This window comes from Nannobrachium achirus (genome assembly GCF_963921795.1).
Source record: "Nannobrachium achirus genome assembly, chromosome: 15".
In the NCBI taxonomy this organism is placed as follows: Eukaryota; Metazoa; Chordata; class Actinopteri; order Myctophiformes; family Myctophidae; genus Nannobrachium; species Nannobrachium achirus.
This window is the reverse complement of record NC_137822.1, coordinates 60,217,965-60,238,410: the sequence shown is the minus strand read 5'-3', so window position 1 is coordinate 60,238,410 and position 20,446 is coordinate 60,217,965. Positions and strand designations below refer to the sequence as shown.

The 20,446-nt window shown below is 44.8% G+C and overlaps 1 protein-coding gene across 1 annotated transcript in view; it reads right to left on the bottom strand.

Moving 5' to 3' along the window:
* Positions 1 to 19,130, bottom strand: part of LOC308299988 (uncharacterized protein) — a gene marked incomplete at its 3' end in the record, with an annotated part of 67,053 nt that extends 47,923 nt beyond the window's left edge. Inside the window, exons 1-4 of the mRNA XM_080743754.1 lie at positions 18,796 to 19,130; positions 18,448 to 18,549; positions 8,583 to 9,732; positions 3,932 to 4,167 (exon numbers count right to left, since the gene is read on the bottom strand). Of these exons, the coding sequence (XP_080599880.1) occupies positions 3,932 to 4,167; positions 8,583 to 9,732; positions 18,448 to 18,549; positions 18,796 to 19,093 (1,786 nt within the window). The 5' untranslated portion in view covers positions 19,094 to 19,130. The remainder of the gene's footprint in view (positions 1 to 3,931; positions 4,168 to 8,582; positions 9,733 to 18,447; positions 18,550 to 18,795) is intronic.
* Between the last annotated feature and the right edge of the window lie 1,316 nt (positions 19,131 to 20,446).

The following is a 20,446-nucleotide window of genomic DNA, read 5'->3' as shown; positions in this document are numbered from 1 at the left end:
TAAGGGAAGTGAGATATACTCAACAAAATAGGAATAGGGGTGGCTCGCTGGGGGTCCGGAAGGTAAGGCTGTGGTCTCCTTTTCCAGGTCCTTCTCCTCAGCTCGCCGAGTACACACTCTCCAGTGATAGGTACACACTCCACAGTGAGTCAGGTTTGCGCTCCTCATTGATCCAGGTACACACTCCTCAGTGTCAGTCCGCTCCCAGTCCATGCCTAGAAGTAATGAGTAGAAGGAACATTACTATAATGCACTTTACACAGTAACATGCGGTGGAGAGGGAAATATGGTGGCTCTTACCGCCTGTCTGCCCATGATCAGCTTGTCAGAGACTCCCAGCACAGACTGAAGGGGAGAGCGAGCTCAGTACTTATGCACCCCTGTGTTGGGTGGGGCCCACAGGTGCATACGCTTGTGCCTGATGAAGCATGTGGGCCGGCAGGTAACGCCCGTCAATCACTTGGCCCACACAGTGTGTTGGTCTGCTAGGGCTCGCTCTCCCATCCAGGGTGCGCTTCTTTGACATGCAGGGCCTACCTGGCGGGCGGTGTCCGAACGAACCACCACATATCCCCCCCCTTAAGTTTGCTACTGGTTCGCAAACTTGCCGCTCTTCCTCATAGAGCCTGGACAGGGCATCGGCATGGGGAATATCCTTCCCTGGTTTATGCTCCACCTCAAAGTTGTAATCCTGCAACTCCAGAAACCAACGTGTTATTCTCTTATTAGTGTCCTTACTTTTAGCCATCCATTTCAATGGTGCGTGGTCCGTTATGAGAGTGAAACGCCTTCCCCACAAATAATAGCGTAGGTGGTGTATGGCCCACTTAATAGCAAGAGCCTCTTTCTCTATCGTTGCATAATTAAGTTCATGCTTTAAGAGCTTTCTGCTAATGAAGACTATTGGGTGCTCTTCGTCATCAATGACTTGCGAGAGCACGGCCCCGAGGCCTGTGTTCGAGGCGTCGGTGTGGAGTAGAAAATTCTTACCGAAGTCCGGGGTTTTTAGGACCGGCTCATCGCAGAGCTTCAGTTTGAGGCCTCGGAACACGGCCTCGGTCTCCTCTGTCCAGCGCAGCATATTGGGCCGACTTTGTCGGGTCATCTCGTACAAGGGAGCTGCAAGGGTAGCATAGTTATTTATGAACTTGTTATAGTAGGACATGATTCCCAAGAATGACTTTAACTGCTTCTTGCTGACGGGTTTGGGCCATTCGCGTATACGCTCCACTTTGCGTAATTGGGGTTTTACGCACCCGCGCCCAATAGTGAAACCCAAATAGTCGGCCTCATACAGACCTATTCGGCACTTCTTGGCGTTGGCGGTCAGACCCGCTCGTCGGAGAGCTCCCAGGACTGCTTCGATGTGATGGAGGTGATTCTCCCAGGTGCTGCTGTGGATCACAATGTCATCTAAATATGCGGCGGCATAGAGATGATGGGGCCTTAATACTCGGTCCATGAGTCTCTGAAATGTTGCGGGGGCACCGTGTACCCCGAACGGTAAGACAGTATATTGGAACAGCCCTTCAGGGGTAGAGAAGGCTGTTTTCTCTTTGGTTTCTTTTGTAAGGGGCACTTGCCAATAGCCTTTTGTCAAATCGAGGGTGCTTACAAATCGAGCGGGGCCCAGCCGCTCGATTAATTCATCTACCCGGGGCATGGGGTAAGCATCAAAATTTGAAATCTCATTTAATTTACGGAAATCATTGCAGAACCGGATTGTGCCGTCCGGCTTGGGGACCAGCACAATGGGACTCGACCAGGCACTGTGTGACTCCTCTATAACTCCCAGTTGTAGCATATTTGTTACCTCCTCTTTTACGGCTCCTCGCCGGGCCTCTGGGATACGGTACGGACGTTGTCTCACTATTTTCCCCGGGGTTGTTTGGATGTCGTGCGCAATAGCGTGGGTACGGCCCGGCAGTTCTGAGAACCGGTCCGCATTCCTGCTCAGAAGCTCACGTATATCTTGCGCCTGAGCTGGGGACAGATCCTCTCCAATAGGGACTGGAGGCGGGTTCTGAGAGGAGAGAGTGGTTAGTAGGGCCGGGAGAGCGACAGGAGGCACAACGTGCCACTTTTTCAGCAGATTAATATGGTAAATTTGCATAGTTTTCCGCCGCCCTATTTGGCGCACGCGGTAGTTGACCGGGCCCAGTTTCTCCATAATTTCGTATGGCCCTTGCCATTTTGCGAGAAATTTACATTCGCTCGTGGGAATGAGCACCAGCACTTTTTCGCCCACCTCAAAGCTCCGCAGCGTGGCGCCTCGGTTGTACACCCTGCACTGGGCGCGCTGCGCTTGTTCCATGTGTTCACGAACGAGCGGCCAGATCTTCTTGGCTCTCTCCTGTAATTGTTCAACATGGTCAATGACAGAACGATGTGGGGAAGGTTGGCTTTCCCATGTTTCCTTTGCTATATCCAACAGCCCCCGTGGCTGCCGTCCATATAGCAATTCAAACGGGGAGTACCCCGTAGACGCTTGAGGCACCTCCCGTATGGCGAACAACACCAGCGGAATCAAGCGATCCCAATCTTTGCCATCTATATCTATCAACTTTTTTAACATCTGCTTTAAACTTTTATTAAAGCGTTCCACTAATCCGTCCGATTGCGGGTGAAAGATAGAGGTCTTTATTTTATCTATTTTAAGCCATTTATAGAGTTCGGTGATGACGCGAGACATGAAACATGTGCCTTGATCCGATAAAATGGCATCGGCTATTCCGACCCGGCTGAATAGCATGAAGAGCTCGTGCGCCACTGCTCTGGCTGTAGCGGCTCTCAGGGGTATTGCCTCAGGGTACCGTGTTGCATAGTCTAGTATTACCAATATATATTTGTGTCCCCGAGCCGATTTGGGGAGGGGGCCGACTATATCCATACCAATGCGGCTGAATGGGGTGGAAATGATAGGCATAGGTATGAGAGGGTTACGTTGGAAAGGACGGGGTGCGGTGAGCTGGCATACACCGCAGCCTTTGCAAAAGTCCTCTACTGCTCGTTTTATGCCTGGCCAATAAAACCGTGCATTGATGCGATCGGTGGTTTTCTTCACGCCCAGGTGCGCCCCCAGCTGGTGCGTGTGGGCCAAATACAATACTCTGGTGACATATTCTTTTGGCACGAGCAGCTGTTCTATCACGTCCCCAGTGTTGTTCCGCCACCCTCTATACAGTAAATCCCTCCGCACAAAGAAATAGGGGGAAATTAATTCACTCACCCCTTCACATAGTTTCCCATCAATCGCGCTGACGTTCCTCCGAGCATTTTCCAGGTTCGGATCGTTCCACTGTTGTGTGGCGAAGTCCCCTCTGAGCGGAGAGCTCTCATCCTCCTCTTCGGGGAAGTCAGGCCACGCCACCGGCTCTGGCTCTTCTGACGAGGTGCCCCGCGGCGCTTCCTCCGCCTCGGGTGCATCTCCCTGCAGCTCCTCGTCTGGAGAGGGTTCGCTCTCTGGTCCCTCTGATTCGGCGCGGAAGACCGGGCACGCGGGCAATGAGTTCCTCCAACGGGGGCCCGGCCGGATCTTTCTTCTTCGCCGCGGCCGCGGCGGTCCTCTGCCCCCCGGGTTCCAATGTCTCTCAAACAGCACACAGTCCGTGCCGATGAGCAGGGGGACCGGTAGGTTAGGTACAATTCCAGCTTCCACTTCGACATCTCCTTTGGTGGATTGGACGCGTATCAGCGTCGTTGGGTAGGAGCGCACATCCCCATGCACACAGCTGACCGGCATACGGCTGGAGGTGGGACGCCCGGCATGCTCAGCGTGTACCAGCGTGACGACGCTCCCCGAGTCGAGAAGAGCCTGGGTGTCCACTCCGTCAATTCTCACCGGCAGGTTGGAGTGGCACCGCCGCTGGCTCCCGGAGTGAAGGCAGGGGCGTCGGCCGTCGGAGGCGGCGGTGGCGGATGGCATGGATACGTCCCGGTCCCGGTCCCGGTCCGGGCAGGACCATGCGATATGATCCGCTTTCCCGCAGACGTAGCACCGGCGTGATGTCTGCGGTTGGCTTCGGGCAGTCCGCTCTGTGGCGGCTCGTCTCGTAGTAGTAGGCGACAGGGAAGTAGCCGGAGGCCGTGAGCGGTCCCGGTTGTAACGTGCCTCCCCCGTCCCTCTGGGAATCTCTGACTTTGTGCTTCTCATCATCTCTGTACTCACTTGGTGATTTTCCAGGAGCGCAACCAGGGCCTCCACGGAATTTGGGCTCACCTGTGAGGCATAGCGGCGGGCATCAGGCGGCAGGGAACGTATACATTTGTCTATGACAATTCTCTCAATCAGTGGCGGGTCACCGGCCGTAGTCAGCCACCCATGAGTTAGGCGGAGGAGAGCGGCTATTTGGGGCCGAGGCGGCAGCGCCGCTTGCATGTTCCACCCATGGAAGCGCTGGGCTCGGGCCGGCATACTATAACCTTGACTAGCCAAGATAGCTGCTTTCAGGCGCCTATATTCACGGGCCTCTGCCAGGGGTAGGTCACGGCACACACGTTGGGCTTCTCCTGAGAGGAAAGGAGCGATGATGCTGCCCCAGTCGGGGACGGGCCATCGTTCCCGGGCAGCGGTGCGCTCGAACACCTCCAGGAAAGCTTCAATATCATCATCGGGGGACAGTTTCGTTAACACTTCTCCAGGCGGACGTGTGGGATTAACGTTTTGGTCAATTTGGATTTTCTCTATTAATTTAGTCACCGCTTGCTGTAATTCGGCCTGGCTCTGTAACAGAGCGTTTAGGGCCGGTGTGGTTGTCATATTGCGTCTAGGTGAGGTTCAGTACCCGTATTCTGCACACCATGTGTGGAGACTGAACCCAAACCAAGGCACAAGAGAGCAAAGACAGTGTTGCCAACTCGGGCATTTATTGAACAGTTCTTATTTTACAACAGCATTGTAATGCAACGTAGCATGAATGAACAACATAAATGTGAATAACTGAAATTGTCTTTTAATAAATCAACACAAGGTTTTCCCCGTACGGGGCTGTCGTTTCTCCTCTTCGTGGGGGGGCCAGGGGGGTAGGTAAGAGTTACTTTAAAGGGGTTTCCCTCCACAGGAAACAGGCGAGTATAATTCCATTGTATAGTCTCTCTTCCCCACAGGCGCTAGGTGAGTATAGTTCCTCTCTACAGGTGACAGGTAAAGTATCTCTTCCCCCATAGGTAATAGGTGAGTATAGTTCTTTTCCACAGGTGACAGGTAATAGGTGAGTAGGTGCCCGCTCTTACACAAATCCGTCTAATTCTCTATCTTCTAAATAAAATGAACACGGGGTATAATGGGCCTGGGGCCAGAGAATTTCCGGATACTAGTATGGTTTTAAGGGAAGTGAGATATACTCAACAAAATAGGAATAGGGGTGGCTCGCTGGGGGTCCGGAAGGTAAGGCTGTGGTCTCCTTTTCCAGGTCCTTCTCCTCAGCTCGCCGAGTACACACTCTCCAGTGATAGGTACACACTCCACAGTGAGTCAGGTTTGCGCTCCTCATTGATCCAGGTACACACTCCTCAGTGTCAGTCCGCTCCCAGTCCATGCCTAGAAGTAATGAGTAGAAGGAACATTACTATAATGCACTTTACACAGTAACATGCGGTGGAGAGGGAAATATGGTGGCTCTTACCGCCTGTCTGCCCATGATCAGCTTGTCAGAGACTCCCAGCACAGACTGAAGGGGAGAGCGAGCTCAGTACTTATGCACCCCTGTGTTGGGTGGGGCCCACAGGTGCATACGCTTGTGCCTGATGAAGCATGTGGGCCGGCAGGTAACGCCCGTCAATCACTTGGCCCACACAGTGTGTTGGTCTGCTAGGGCTCGCTCTCCCATCCAGGGTGCGCTTCTTTGACATGCAGGGCCTACCTGGCGGGCGGTGTCCGAACGAACCACCACAATATGCATGTGTGCTGCTCACTGGGAGAAGTTGGTTATTGTGGTCTGACCAGCCAGCCAGTATAAAAGGCTGGCTGGCTGACTATACGTTGGTTGGTCATGCTGTGCTATTATCGGTAGGATGAAACTCGTCCAGTGAAAAAGATTCAGTGTTTTTTCTTGATCGATTTTGATCTTATAAACAATTATTCGACCATCCTCAGACTGTATGTGTAGATAATAACGCTAGATTAACATCTTACTTATACAGCCTGTAAGGCGAGCACACTTTAGATATTGTCATTATTTATCCAGTAGGTCAGGCAGTCATATCAGACAGTTCTCCTCAATACTTTGGCACCTTTCTACTCCTACATACTTAGTGAGAAAATGAAAATAAAAAAATCAATGTGTTCAGCTTACTGTGGCGACGTGTGCTATTACTTTTTACAGCAATCGGCCAAATGGATAGAAATTAATTAATGTTCCACAAGGATGAAGGGTTTGAAGAGTTGTCAACGATTTATTCAAAGAGGCAAAAAGTTGAACAGAGTAACAGCAGTACAGATCCTTTGAGGAGCCGGCCGCCCGGCCTCTCCTGTCAGCCCCTCCGGGCACAAGCCTCCCTAGTACCATTACCATACAGCTCTTATAGTCCAAGATGCTATTCTAACATGTTAACATGGTCTTATAAGGATATGTTCTAAACACAGCAACATAGAAACAGTTACAGAAATAAGGATTTGCTGACAGACTAAGAAGTAAGCTTGGGGGAGACAGCTCAGCTGTTAGATTGACAGTTGAGTTGAATTAGCATGTGCACTTTGAAGGCTGGTTGACCGTTCATTAAATGAGATTGAATGGAAGGAAAACAAGTACATACACACATTTGTTACTCTATAAATATTTCTACTACATTGGCGCTGTAGGAAGCCTTCGAAAGTGCAAACTTTGAACAGGTATAGCTCATACTGTGTTGAGGTACAGCCATGAAACCTATACACGTATGCGTCTCCTCATGCCGAACAAATTTTACGCTCTGACTTTTGACCTCTGACCTTTAAGTCTCCCACCATTTTGAATTATATGAAAGAAAAAGTAAAAATCTATCTCCTCCTGGGATTTTTGCGTTACGCACACAAAACTTTTTTTAACATGAACTTTGGACCATTACGGTCAAACTGTCTGGTCGGATTTCTTTTAAAGTGAAACATTATTTTTTAATAATTCAATGGATATTGCGGTTTTATGCAAATTATTCTTCTGCCTCTAAATCATACATGCAAAGTTACACGTTCATGGCATTTGGCAAAGATGTAGAGGGTTAGTCAAAGTATCACTGAAACCAATTTTATTCCAATCGGCCAAAGGGGGGGCGCTATACAAAGCGTTTGAAAATTCAAACTTCATAAGTCATGACTCGTTTCGTTTGAAGACATGCAACTTGCTTACACGCGTGCTTTGACTCAAGCGGAAGACATCTGTGTCTTTGTTTAGTAAGCGCCGCCCTTAGATTTTCCACCATTTTGAGCAATTTGTAAAACGCTTAAACCCGCTTTTATTCTGGAATTTGACATGAACTTGTGACCAATATCTAAAGATATGTCAGATCGGATTCTTTTTTTTAAGAATTGAAACATGCTTTTTTAATAATTCAATGTATATTGCAGTTTTATGCAAATTATTCTTCTGCCTCTAAATAATACATGCAAAGTATTATGTTCATGGCATTTGGCAAAGATGTAGAGTGTTAGTCCAAATATCACTAAAACCAATCTTACTCCAATTGGCCAAAGGGTGGCGCTATATCATTTGAGCAGTTTGTGAAACACTTAAACCCGTTAGGATTTTTTTTTTTGTGCAATTTTCATGAAACATTCTACACACAATCTACGGACCTTTATCTAATATGCCTATGAAGTGCACACACACAAAACTGATAATAATAATAATAAATATAGCTGCAAGCAGCGATAAAGTGGCCAAAGCCAAAAACACCTCTAATCATGAACACAGCCTGCAATGTGTGTGAAATCTTGCAAGCACATTCCCAATAGGTCAAGGGAACAGATACCACCCTTCTCACATTGGCCTGTTATAGCGCCACCAGCGGGTCAACGTTTGCACAACACATTTTTGGAACAAAATGCCTCAAATCAAAGAGAGCACTGCCTGCGATCTTTACATTTTGTGTTTTTTGGCTTGAAGTGAGCCCACAATTGTTTCGAGGGAACAATATTTTCTAGTTATTACTGATACCGTTTGATCTGAATAAAATGTATATAAAAAGAATAGCACTTGATAACCTCATAAATAAAAGCTTTCACCACCTTATGCCAAACACCCCAGTGCTCAGGACTTGGATCTTCTTCAGCTCTGGGGCCCTCAGGCTGCGGGTGTGAACCTTAGCCTTGTAGCAACTCATAATGTAATAATGGCTCATAATGTAAATATTTCATTACACTGTATTGACTCTTGTCTCTAGTAGACTCGGTTGGGGAAGAGTCCCGAGTCCCTTTGTCCAAGACTGAATAGTCATGGGCGAGACAGAGTCGATGACAATTTGGACTCGAGACCGGACTCAAGACAAGTCATGACTCGAGTACCTAAATACTAGTGTGGACACGCTGGTGTCTCTTCAGGGAACCTGACTGACTGAAACTCTTGTTACAATGTTTACATTTAAAAGGTTTTTCTCCAGTGTGGACACGCTGGTGTGTCCTCAGGGCACCAGCCTCACTGAAACTCTTGTTACAATGATTACACATGAATGTTTTTTCTCCAGTGTGGACACACTGGTGTCTCTTCAGGTCACAAGACACCCTGAAACTCTTGTCACAATGTTTACAGCGGAAAGGTTTTTCTCCTGTGTGGACACGCTGGTGTATCTTCAGTTCATATGATGAAATGAAACTCTTGCTGCAATGTTCACAGTGGAATGTGTTTTCTCCAGTGTGGACACGCTGGTGTATCTTGAGACGATATGAACAGCTATAACTCTTGTTACAGAGTTTACACTGGAAAGGTTTTTCTCCAGTGTGGATACGCAGATGTCTCTTCAGTTCATATGAACAGCTATAACTCTTGATACAGAGTTTACACTGGAAAGGTTTTAGTCCAGTGTGGATACGCAGATGTCTCTTCAGTTGATATGAAGAAATGAAACTCTTGTCGCAATGTTCACAGTGGAATGTGTTTTCTCCAGTGTGGACACGCTGGTGTATCTTGAGACGATATGAACAGCTGTAACTCTTGATACAGAGTTTACACTGGAAATGTTTTTCACCAGTGTGGACATCTCCACTTGTCTTACCCCAATCATCACTGTCTTCAGTGACTTCAGTGTCAGATTCAAGCTCAACTTCAATTTCAGAACAATGTGAAGAGATGTCTTCATCAACAGGCTTCTCTGGTCTGTGAAGTAGCTCCTCCTGTTCCTCTTTAATCTGTTGGGGCTCTGGTTCCTCCTGCTCCTCTTTAATGTGTGGAGGCTCTGGTTCCTCCTGTTCCTCTTTAATGAGTGGAGGCTCTGGTTCCTCCTGTTCCACTTTAATGTGTGGAGGCTCTGGTTCCTCCTGTTCCTCTTTAATGTGTGGAGGCCCTGGTTCCTTCTGTTCCACTTTAATGTGTGGAGGCTCTGGTTCCTCCTGTTCCTCTTTAATGTGTGGAGGCCCTGGTTCCTCCTGTTCCTCTTTAATGTGTGGAGGCCCTGGTTCCTCCTGTTCCTCTTTAATGTGTGGAGGCCCTGGTTCCTCCTGTTCCTCTTTAATCTGTTGGGGCTCTGGTTCCTCCTGGAGCAGACTGGGGCTCCTCTCCTGTTCAGGAGAAACCTCCTCTTTACACACAACCATGTGCAGGATGTCTAGGAGGAGAAAAAGAACATGATAGTCAACAGGGCTTTTCCAGATCAATTTTTACCCGTGGGCAGGCCATAGCTTCAAAGTGGAACTTATAAGAAACAATTTACACTCCGTCTTCCACCTGAAGATGACTCACTGAATCTTCATTTTGAAAGGACAAACTACCTTACATTTTGCCTGCTCCATTACGACCTGCTAGAGCATCCCTTACCCCTTGGGTTATGGTTCGGAACTTGTGAATGGGAAGTGCCGTCCTGTGCGTCACACCCTTCCCCCATTGCCCCAGCAGCTCCCAACTTATGTGACTCTTCAGATGACAGTAGTACTGATGATGAGTGGAGCCAGTGTGGAGAATCAACAGATTCTGATGAAGTGTAGCGGTTTATTAAGACCTTTTGTCTTATTTGTATAAGACAAAAGGTGACCCTTTTGACCTTTGAAATGACCTTTGAGATGACCTCTGTGTAATAACTTTCAGATCAGAATTTAAAAAAATCGCACCTGTGCGAAGTGAGTGGTGCAAAAATATTTAGGGAGTATGATATATTGTGGACTTCGATTTTCAAGCCTTTTCTTTTTAAATTGAAGATATGAAATAATATCTTTATTATTACACACATTACATATAAATATGGTTAATATGTGTGTGTGTGTGTGTGTGTGTGTGTGTGTGTGTGTGTGTGTGTGTGTGTGTGTGTGTGTGTGTGTGTGTGTGTCCATCAATAGCTAGCTGTTCTAACCATAAATTAGCCAAATTCAACACTAGCAGTTTAGTATTCACAATCACCAAGTCAGCATTTATCAGCATCGACACGTTAGCATTCACAATCACTAGGTTAACATTCACAATATACATTATCAATATAAACCTATTCAATCATGTATATGATGTCATGTCTACATCACAATAGATGGTATATAGCAAACATAACATAAGATCCAGTCAAAAGGGACAGCAATAGAAAAGTGTCAGGACCGAGATCAGGACAGGGACACCCGTGGTCCACAATTAATCAGGCACTCTATGTGGGGGTGTCCTGTTTACCCATAGTAGATCTGTCTACCCATAGTGGATCTGTCTGTGGGGGTACTTACTGGGAGAGGAAACCAAAAGAGGGAAGACCCAGGAGAGACCAACCAGCCATTAGGACAAGGTGACCATGGTGGAGCCTTGGAGCAGAGGGGAAGCGTGTGGATACTTATCTTTTCCAAAATAAGTAGAGCTACGTACAGATTTGACCTTATTTGCCTCTAGAGCATAAGGCCAAGACCAAGACCTTTTCAAAGGCTGTTCATTTGTATTTTAAACTTGTATTAGCTGCATGTCATTTATAACCTGTGAAATTATCCACAGTCCGTCTAAAATTTTGGTTATTTTCTCTGCTTATGAGTGATATTCATCTAATACAAATTTGAAATTCAAATTCAATGGTCTTTCAGTTTGGTCAATTTATAACATGACCGGTTTTGGAAGTCATTGGAACTGTTACCCCCGCGACCCGATTCCGGATAAACGGTTGAAGATGGATGGATGGATATTTAGATACTTTGAAGTGTAGTTATTTTTGTTTATGACACTCTACTAATTATTTCGGCAAAGCCAAAATATTTGAAGGGAAAACCATTTGAGAACCAAAGAAGCCAGAAGATGAATATATTAGTAATATCGCATCTACACCGAGACCTTATAAGAGGTTTGGACCAACTCTGCTACCAGAGCCTGAGGACTCTGGTGGTCCTTGTCGTCAGTTAGACAACCAAGTCACAACGATATGTGACCTTATTTGCCTCTAGAGCTCATGGCCACGAGTAACACCTAAGAGGTTTTTCAAAGGCTGTTTATTTTAAACTTGTATTAGCTGCCTGTCATTTATAACCTGTGAAATTATCCACAGTCTGTCTAAAAGTGTGGTTATTTTCTCTGCTTGTGGGTGATATTCATCGAATACAATTTTGAAATTCAAATTCATTGGTCTGTGCATTTGATTAGACACCATGTTTATTTTTTTCCTGGCTTAAAGGGTGAACCAATCAGGTGCCTCTGTGTCTATGACATCATGTTTTATGACGTATTTTCTCCGGCCTAAACGCGTTCTAAATCAGGGTGAACCAATCGGGTGCCTCTGTGCCTATGACATCATGGACAAATCAACAGAATCGAAGTGTTTCATTGGTCTGGCTAACTCATGTCATCATCATTAGTGACATCATCATTTTGGTAAAAAAGCGGGACATAGGAGCGCTTTGCACCGCTCAAAAAACAGGTTAAATCTTTAAATTAACATCAATTATAGATTCCTCAACCCAAAAAGTCACAGAAAACTAGTTCTACTCATCACCGTAGGTCAAACCCTTGAACATTTTTCGTCATAGCTGATTTTGGATTTTGGGCTCTTACAAATTTTGCCCGCATTTTTTGCGAGGGGCGTGGGAGCTCAATTTGTGACAAATCCAATGAGAAACGGACCTTTGCTCTCACGGTCACGGAATTATCAGAAATGACCCAACTATGCATGCTTAAAGGAGTAGTTCATCACTTTTCAACCTGTCTTCATATAATAGGTCCTCACTAATGTTCATGATAAAATATCACATTTGTTTTCCTACTCAGTCCAAGTCTTTCGAGACTTTCGAGAGCTGTGGGAAGTGCAGAATCCATCGTCTTGTGACATCATCATTTTCCCCCAAAACAATTAATCAATATTTTTGAAAAAGAAAAAATATATATATATAGATTTTTATTATCGCGAGAACAATGGCTTCCACTTTAAAATTGCAACTTTTCAGGAATAGAAAGCCTGCAGGTTCTATAAGCTGGATTGGCAATCGATGATGTCACAAGACGATGGGTGACCTGCCCACAGCCCTCCTCTGAAAAAAATAAATAAATAAAAAATAAATAAAAACAAACTTTTTTTGAGTGAGGACCAATTATATGAACATAGGTTGAAAAGTGGTGGAGTGCCCCTTTAAGAATAAACTAAAGATTTTGGAAAATAAACCTTATTTTCCTAGAACTTTAGTATGTTCTAAAGTTCTAGGAATTATCAGAGATGACCCAACATCAATAAATCTCCTTAAAAAGTCCAAGATGCCATGGTCTCCATAGACTTTCATGTAATTCATAGTGCACGGATCCATGCACGCCCATGCCTAGATCATGTTCTGTTCACAGCTTTCAAACAAAAAAATCTGGAAATTCGTTCAGGCATTCATGATCTAGCAGCCATTATGTTTTCTTCAGATGTAAACAAACATGGCTGCCATGTTGAAAGAATGGGTTGGTATGGGCGTTAAACATGCAATTTCGCGATCGCGATCATACCCAATACATTTCTGGAGGTCCAAAAAACATTTTTGAAAAAAAAAAAAAAAAAAAAAAGAAAAAAAAAAAAAACGGCCCAAACTCGGGAAACTCGGGGTTGGCACAGGGGTGGCACCAATACAAACTCCGGAAACTCGGGGTTGGCACCAGTCCTGTTAAGAATAAACTAAAGGTTTTGGAAAATAAACCTTATTTTCCTAGAACTTTAGTATGTTCTTAAGTAGCCTTGGCTAGCCAAGCTTACTCATCTGTGAAGAGAAAAGCCTGGTCAAGATATGAAGCAGAGAAAATTCAAGGAGGTGTCCCTGCAAACATATTCCCTGCTGAAAAAAAAAAAAAAGAAAAACGTTCTACTTCTCCCGCTCCGTCGGTTGCGCTCGCAATAAACAATAGACAAACAAAAACATTGATTCAGGCGATGTTACATCTATTAACTGGTTGAGTGCCTATCCCGAACATGTTCGGCTTTATTTCAATCCAATACAAGTTTTTTTTTTTATTATTTTACTTACCCTGAGCTGCTTGTAGAGCCGTGGGTGGTCCTGGCTCGTCCTACGCTAGCCAGCTAGCCATTTTACATGGTCCGACGATATATTCCATTAAAAATGGTTTAAAATACATTTTTGAGCCCCCCAATGTTCACCGAATGTTCAGCGCCGCTTCCGGAACGTAGTCCAGTGTGCCTATCCCGAACATGTTCGGCTTTTTTAATGAAATGAATAAAATGATCCGAGGCCTTCTGAAGCCTGGGCCTAAATTTTCAATCCAGTGGCCGATGGCCGGCCGCCCCCCGGCCAGCCGTAGCGAGTAACGTGGCCGCGAAATCACCGCCGAATCCAATGAAAAACCACATCTTTGAAGGGCCATATCTCTGGATTGTGTTTTTAGGGAGGCGCGCCGAGGTTTATTTACGGCGAAATCGCCTAAAAATGATCTTTAAAATGACAAAATGCTAATAGCTATTCTGTAGCCCTTTTCATCCGGGACCTTTCCATGACGTGCACTAACGTGAGCACGCGCGTCACTGCAACGTGAGTCCCCGGATGCTAATGCAGTCGCCTATGGGAGAAAGCCTGGCATTCTATGGCGCCATCTAGGGGCTGGCACTGGAAGCGTTAAGAGCGAGTTAAAAGCTACAATCTATTAGTGTTTGTTTCGCGGTGCCATGGCACTGGCCCTCCTCCTCCAGGACTTCTCCCCATATACACAGCCATTGTAACTTCAAACTCCATTTTAACCATGATGATAGACACCCATTATTTTTTTTCTGGTGACTCATACTACCCTCCTAATACGTGAGCAGGCTGTGTTTTTAATGTATCTATCATGGTTAAAATGGAGTTTGAAGTTACAATGGGTGTGTACGGGGAGAAGCCCTGGAGGAGTAGGGCCTGGTAACATTTACATTAAATATCTAAATATTGAATCAAGCAAATTTAAAACTGTTCAGGGTGCCTGATCCGATAGAAAGACTAAAACCTTCTATAGTTAGTGAGCCAACCTTCTATTAGTGAGCTATTGTGAGGTACCGTACCTATGTTCCCCAGGTTCTATGTTCCCCAGGTTCTATGTTCCCCATTTACCACCTAAACCTAACCTTAACCCTAACCTCAATACAACTAACGCTGGTGAATGCTAACCTGGCGCTTTTTAACCTGTGGGGAACATAGAACCTGGGGAACATAGAACCTGGGGAACATAGGGTGGATCCCGCTGAGAAAAGGGTTGACAAAGATTTGTTCTCACATGTCCCATTTCTAGATGGCCTGCTTCCAACTGAGCCACACCATGAAAAACAACATTAATTTACATTAATAGATTCTCAACTATGACCCAAGTTTTAACCAGGAAGCACATCTGTCCATGAAAGCCTGCAAGGCTTTCATGGACAGATGTGCTTCTTTTTGATGACAACAGCTGTGATTGGTCTACTTTTGAGTACCGGTAGGTCAACTTTCTGTTGCCACCGCACTCCGACTCTTCTGGTGCAAAATCCTCTTAAGCTAGCCTTACATCTAACAACTTGGAAAAGATTTCTCAGTCGTAATAAAATCGAGGCGAGTCGCGCCGCGCTCCGGTGATTCAGTCGTTACTCAATCGTTAAATGTGAGGTAGTGGTCCGACTCGATTTTTACCCCGACTTGAGACCCAGATTCTGTTACGACAATATCAAACTGGTTTGATATTTTCACAAATCGGGGCTGAGTCTGAATGAATACAATGAGGTAACAACCAAAACAGAATGCTTTGAGCCAAAACAAAAGCCAGTTCATTCTCCAAAACGCTGAGCTGCCAGCCTGGTCGACTCGCTACTAGTAGCTGTTGGTTCGGCTACGGTAGCCCTTTATTTCACCGCGTATTTTTCCAAACATGAGAATTTGAAAATAAGTTAAGTTGACAGGATCAATCTGCGCCGGCTATGGAGAGGAGAGGGGAGAGATAGGGCTGAGGGAGGAGGGCGGAGCTCGGTGTGTGGGCATGCAGTCAGACGCAGTGATGGAAAAAGTACTCATACTGCAATACTGTGATGCGACGCGTTGTGAGCTTGTAGATTGGCTTGATGTTTTATAATATTATAATTTATATCTGCAAAGAAACTAGTAACAAAAGTTTTCAAAGTCGTGTATAGTGACAGTGACAATATTTTCCTCTGATGTAGTGGAGTAGAAGTAAAAGTACTGAAAACGGGAAATACTCAAGTAAAGTACAATTACCTCAATTGTACTTAAGTAAATGTACTTAGCTACTTTATACCACTCTCTCTCTCTCTGTGTGTGTGTGTGTGTGTGTGTGTGTGTGTGTGTGTGTGTGTGTGTGTGTGTGTGTGTGTGTGTGTGTGTGTGTGAGCTAGTCAGAGGAATATGAACACATGGGCATGGCTATAATAGGCCTATTACAGTAAATACAAGGGAATCTTGAACCAGTCTTTACAAAATCGTTAGAGGCATCTCACATTTAACAACTGAAATCGTTTAAGTCTTTAGGGAGTCTTTTTAAAATCTTGTAGTGTGAGAGGGTAGTCTTTTAGAAATCTTTCCAAATCTTTCCAAAATCTTTACAAAGTTGTTAGATGTAAGAGGGCCTTTAGACCAATAACATTTACTGTATATAGGTGATGGGTTGCAGTCAATAATAATAGTGCATTAACTTTTACAATGTAAAGCTGCAAAACATTTAAAGTGATATGATGCAGTTTTTCTTTTACATTGCATTTGCACATAATAATAATAATAAACTTTATTTATATAGAACCTTTTTAAACAATGTTACAAAGTGCTTAACAACATGATGAAAACAATTAGTGAAGCATATATCATAAAATTACAGCAAAAACAAAATAGAGTAAAAACAACACAAAACAGCAGTATCACAAAGGGGTCAGTTATGGGGTTAAAAAGGATTTCTATAAAAGTAAGTCTTTAAGTTAGATTTAAATATGGCTATGGAGCCAGAAAGCCTGAATTCCACAGGAAGGCTGTTCTATAAGGTCGGGCCATGACGGCAAATGCCCTGTCCCCTTTGGTCACCATATTTGAATTCGGAACCTCTAGAAGTGCTAAGTTGGAGGACCTCAGTTGACGGACAGGCACATAGGGTTCCACCAGTTCAGAGAGATTTAAAGCTTTAAAAGTTAATAATAACATTTTAAAATCTATCCTATAAATAACATAGTGCGGCCAGTGCTGGGGTTATGTGTTCAGACCTCCTTGTCCCAATAATGAGCCTGGCCGCCGCATTCTGCACCAGCTGCAGGCGGTGAATGGCATAAGAGGATGTGCTTTTGGATATACATTGAAGCAATAAGCAACAAGAGGCGAGTGGTTACCTGGTGTTTTACACCGGCTGAGAGGCGTAGGGAGACAAGAGGCGCAGCCGAGTGTCAGCCGGTGTAAAATAAGGATAACCACAAGCCTCGCGTGGCTCATTGCTTTTCTAAAACGGTTGCAATATGGCAACATGAAAAATCATAGACATGTACCAATTAAAACGGTTCTATCACTAATAATTCACTATAAGCTCTGCTCTGCAAGAAAGTAGTCCCCAGCACAAGAAAGTAGTTCCCGGGAAGGCTGCAGAAACAGCACACCTGTTACTTGCAATCAAGTTCTCTAGTCTAGCTTCACAACACAGTGGGAAGAAATAACACACCTGAGTTTGATATAAACTGATTAGAGGTGTGGGTTATAGTCTCATATACCACAGCAATTAAAGGGAAACCAGAGAATCAGAATCAAGGAATGGAACTAGACGTTTTAGAAAAAGTAATAAGGCAATGAATGTTACAAATATAACAATTGTAATTAGTATTACCCATTGCAGCCAACTTAAAATATGAATGTGCGCTAATAACGCCAGGAAATAGCTATATTTTATCAACATGATAGGATATAATTTCATTGTTTTCAAAGCCATGATGATAAACCACCACGAAAAGACCACTAGAGTGCGCCATCGTAACACTAAAACCTTCAGAAGAAGCCATGTTTAAACCATGATTAAAGGATGGGAAAGTGACGTCGCTCCATTGACTCAAAATGGGAGATCCGCGGGCTGCCATCTGTACTCAATCCTGTTCAATTTGTGCTTGATCGTCTAAAACCACCATCGGTCTGGGCAGCGGAACGTATACAGACGCCACACAGAAAGTTTAAGAATCAAAATCCGACCTAGTGAAGCTGCGTAAGGGTCGGATGGTTTGCATTGAGCCTAACGGCAAGCAGAAGCTAATGTAAACAGGAAGGCCTGGTTTAGCGGTGACGTCATAATCGTATCCTTTTTTTTCACGGTCTCGTGTTATTACCAGCTGAAGGTAAGGAAACCGTTTCGCTCCGTCTATTAACCCAAATAAAAGCTTAAACAATGCTTTTATATTAAAGTCGACCGGCAGGGACGTCCATAATGACATAGTCGATCCAAAAGTCGACCGGCGCTAAAAAAGTTAATTATATAGACCTTTTTTATACCAATTAATTCCTCCGCAAAAACGTTTGTGTTTCCACTGCTGTTGTATTTTACTCCTCCCACCCAAAACGCCCTGCTGACAGGAGCCACCCCAGCCCGTAGGAATATGTGCAGTGATATCACTCTCCTCACCCGGCTTCCGAACATGGGCGAATTGTGTTCATATGAACCGAGCATCCATACGAACACAATTTGCCCATGTTCGGGCAAAGCCGGATGCACCACCGTGGATTCGAATCCACTACCTCCTGGGCTGCAGGTACTATACCACTGTGCCACCCGAGTGCCCTAAAAGATACATTTTCAGAGATATTGTAATGATGGGTGGATCTAGATATTGTCATGATTATCGTATAGATAAAATATTGTGAAAGCCCTTGAGCCCTACAACAGAACTAAAAATGAGAAAGAATAAGCAGATGAAACTTACTGAGTTGCTGGTGGTCTTCAGGTTCCTCCTGTTTAATAGAAATGTCCCTGGCTGAGTCTGGAGAGTTCATTTTCACCTGCATTCTGGACTCCACAGACTGGTCTGAAATGAAGCAATTGAATAAGGGCTTTAATAACTGAAGACCCGATGGTGTCAAGAATAATAGTATTTGCAAACATGCAAAAGCAAAATAGCCCATTTTGTTGCCACCATTTTGGCCTGATGAAGAATCAGGTCATTTGGACTGTTATGATCAATTTCAAAATACTGTCGTGGATCTTTTTCTTAACATGTATTTACATTATTTTATTTAGATAAATACTATTTCCTTTATATCCTACTACTTACTCCACACTGATGAAGCACTAGTGTGGACACGCTGGTGTGTCTTCAGGGAACAGGACTGACTGAAACTCTTGTCGCAATGTTCACAGTGGAAAGGTTTTTCTGCAATGTGGACACGCTGATGTTTATTCAGTTCATATGATGAAATTAAACTCTTGTTGCAATGTTCACAGTGGAAAAGTTGTTCTCCAGTGTGGACACGGTGGTGTCTCTCCAGGTTTTTTGACCAAGTGAAACTCTTGTTACAATTTTTACACTTGAAAGGTTTTTCTCCAGTGTGGACACGCTGGTGTGTCTTCATGTTTGATGACGAAGAGAAACTCCTGTCGCAATGTTCACAGTGGAAAGGTTTTTCTCCAGTGTGGACACGCTGGTGTGTCTTCATGTGAGTTGACTGAGTGAAACTCTTGTCACAATGTTTACACTTGAAAGGTTTTTCTCCAGTGTGGACACGCTGGTGTTTCTTTAGTTCATATGATGAAATTAAACCCTTGTCGCAATGTTCACAGTGGAAAGGTTTTTCTCCAGTATGGACATACTGGTGTGTCTTCAGGGAACCAGACTCGCTGAAACTCTTGTCGCAATGTTCACAGTGGAAAGGTTTTTCTCCAGTGTGGACAAACTGGTGTGTCTTCAGGGAACGCGACTGACTGAAACTCTTGTTACAATGTTTACACTTGAAAGGTCTTTCTCCAGTGTGGACGCGCTGGTGTATCTTCATGCGAGTTGACTGAGTGAAACTCTTGTCACAATGTTTACATTTGAAAGGTTTTTCACCAGTGTGGACGCGCTGGTGTGTCTTCAGGTGACCTGACTGACTGAAATTCTTGTCGCAATGTTCACAGTGGAATGTTTTTTCTTCAATGTGGACATTCTGGTGTTGCTTCAGTTCATATGATGAAATGAAAGTCTTGTCATAATGTTTACATTGAAAAGGTTTTTCTCCAGTGTGGACATACTGGTGTCTCTTCAGGGAACCAGACTCGCTGAAACTCTTGTCGCAATGTTCACAGTGGAAAGGTTTTTCTCCAGTGTGGACATACTGGTAGTCTTTCAGGAAGTCTATGTAAGCCTTAAGTTCTTCAGGTTGCTTATATCGATGATGACCAGAGGATTTCTGTTCATCAGTGTCTCCTCGTTTCTGGCTGGTTGTTGAGCTGGTGGTTTTCTCACAGGTTGCTGGGTTGATGTGTCCATTCCTCTGCATTTGGCAGTAGAGGTCGTTGTGTTTATGGAGGAAGACCTTAGATGTGAGGGTGTATGGACTCTCAGAACAGGAGAAGACCTTGGTCTGAGAAGGCTGGGACTTCACTCCTGAGAGAGAGAGACAGAGAGGGAGGGGAGGGGGAGGTTAAAAGGGTGTGTACAGATAGATCAAAAATATTCCATCAGCCATACAGCTTCTCTGTTGATATTTCTCTCCTCTCTCTCTTGTTTAAAGGGGAGAACCACCCATTTACAATATTGACCTATGTTATTAATAACCCCCCCCCCCCCCTCCCCCTCCTGTGTTGCCTAGGACTGTAGGATGTACTTTGCAAGCCATTTCCACATAACTTAAACAGGTGCGTACGCAGCGTTAGGCGGACTAGGCGACCGCCTACCAACTGAGATCTGATCTAGCCTAAATGTGAAAATAGACAACCTTTGCCGG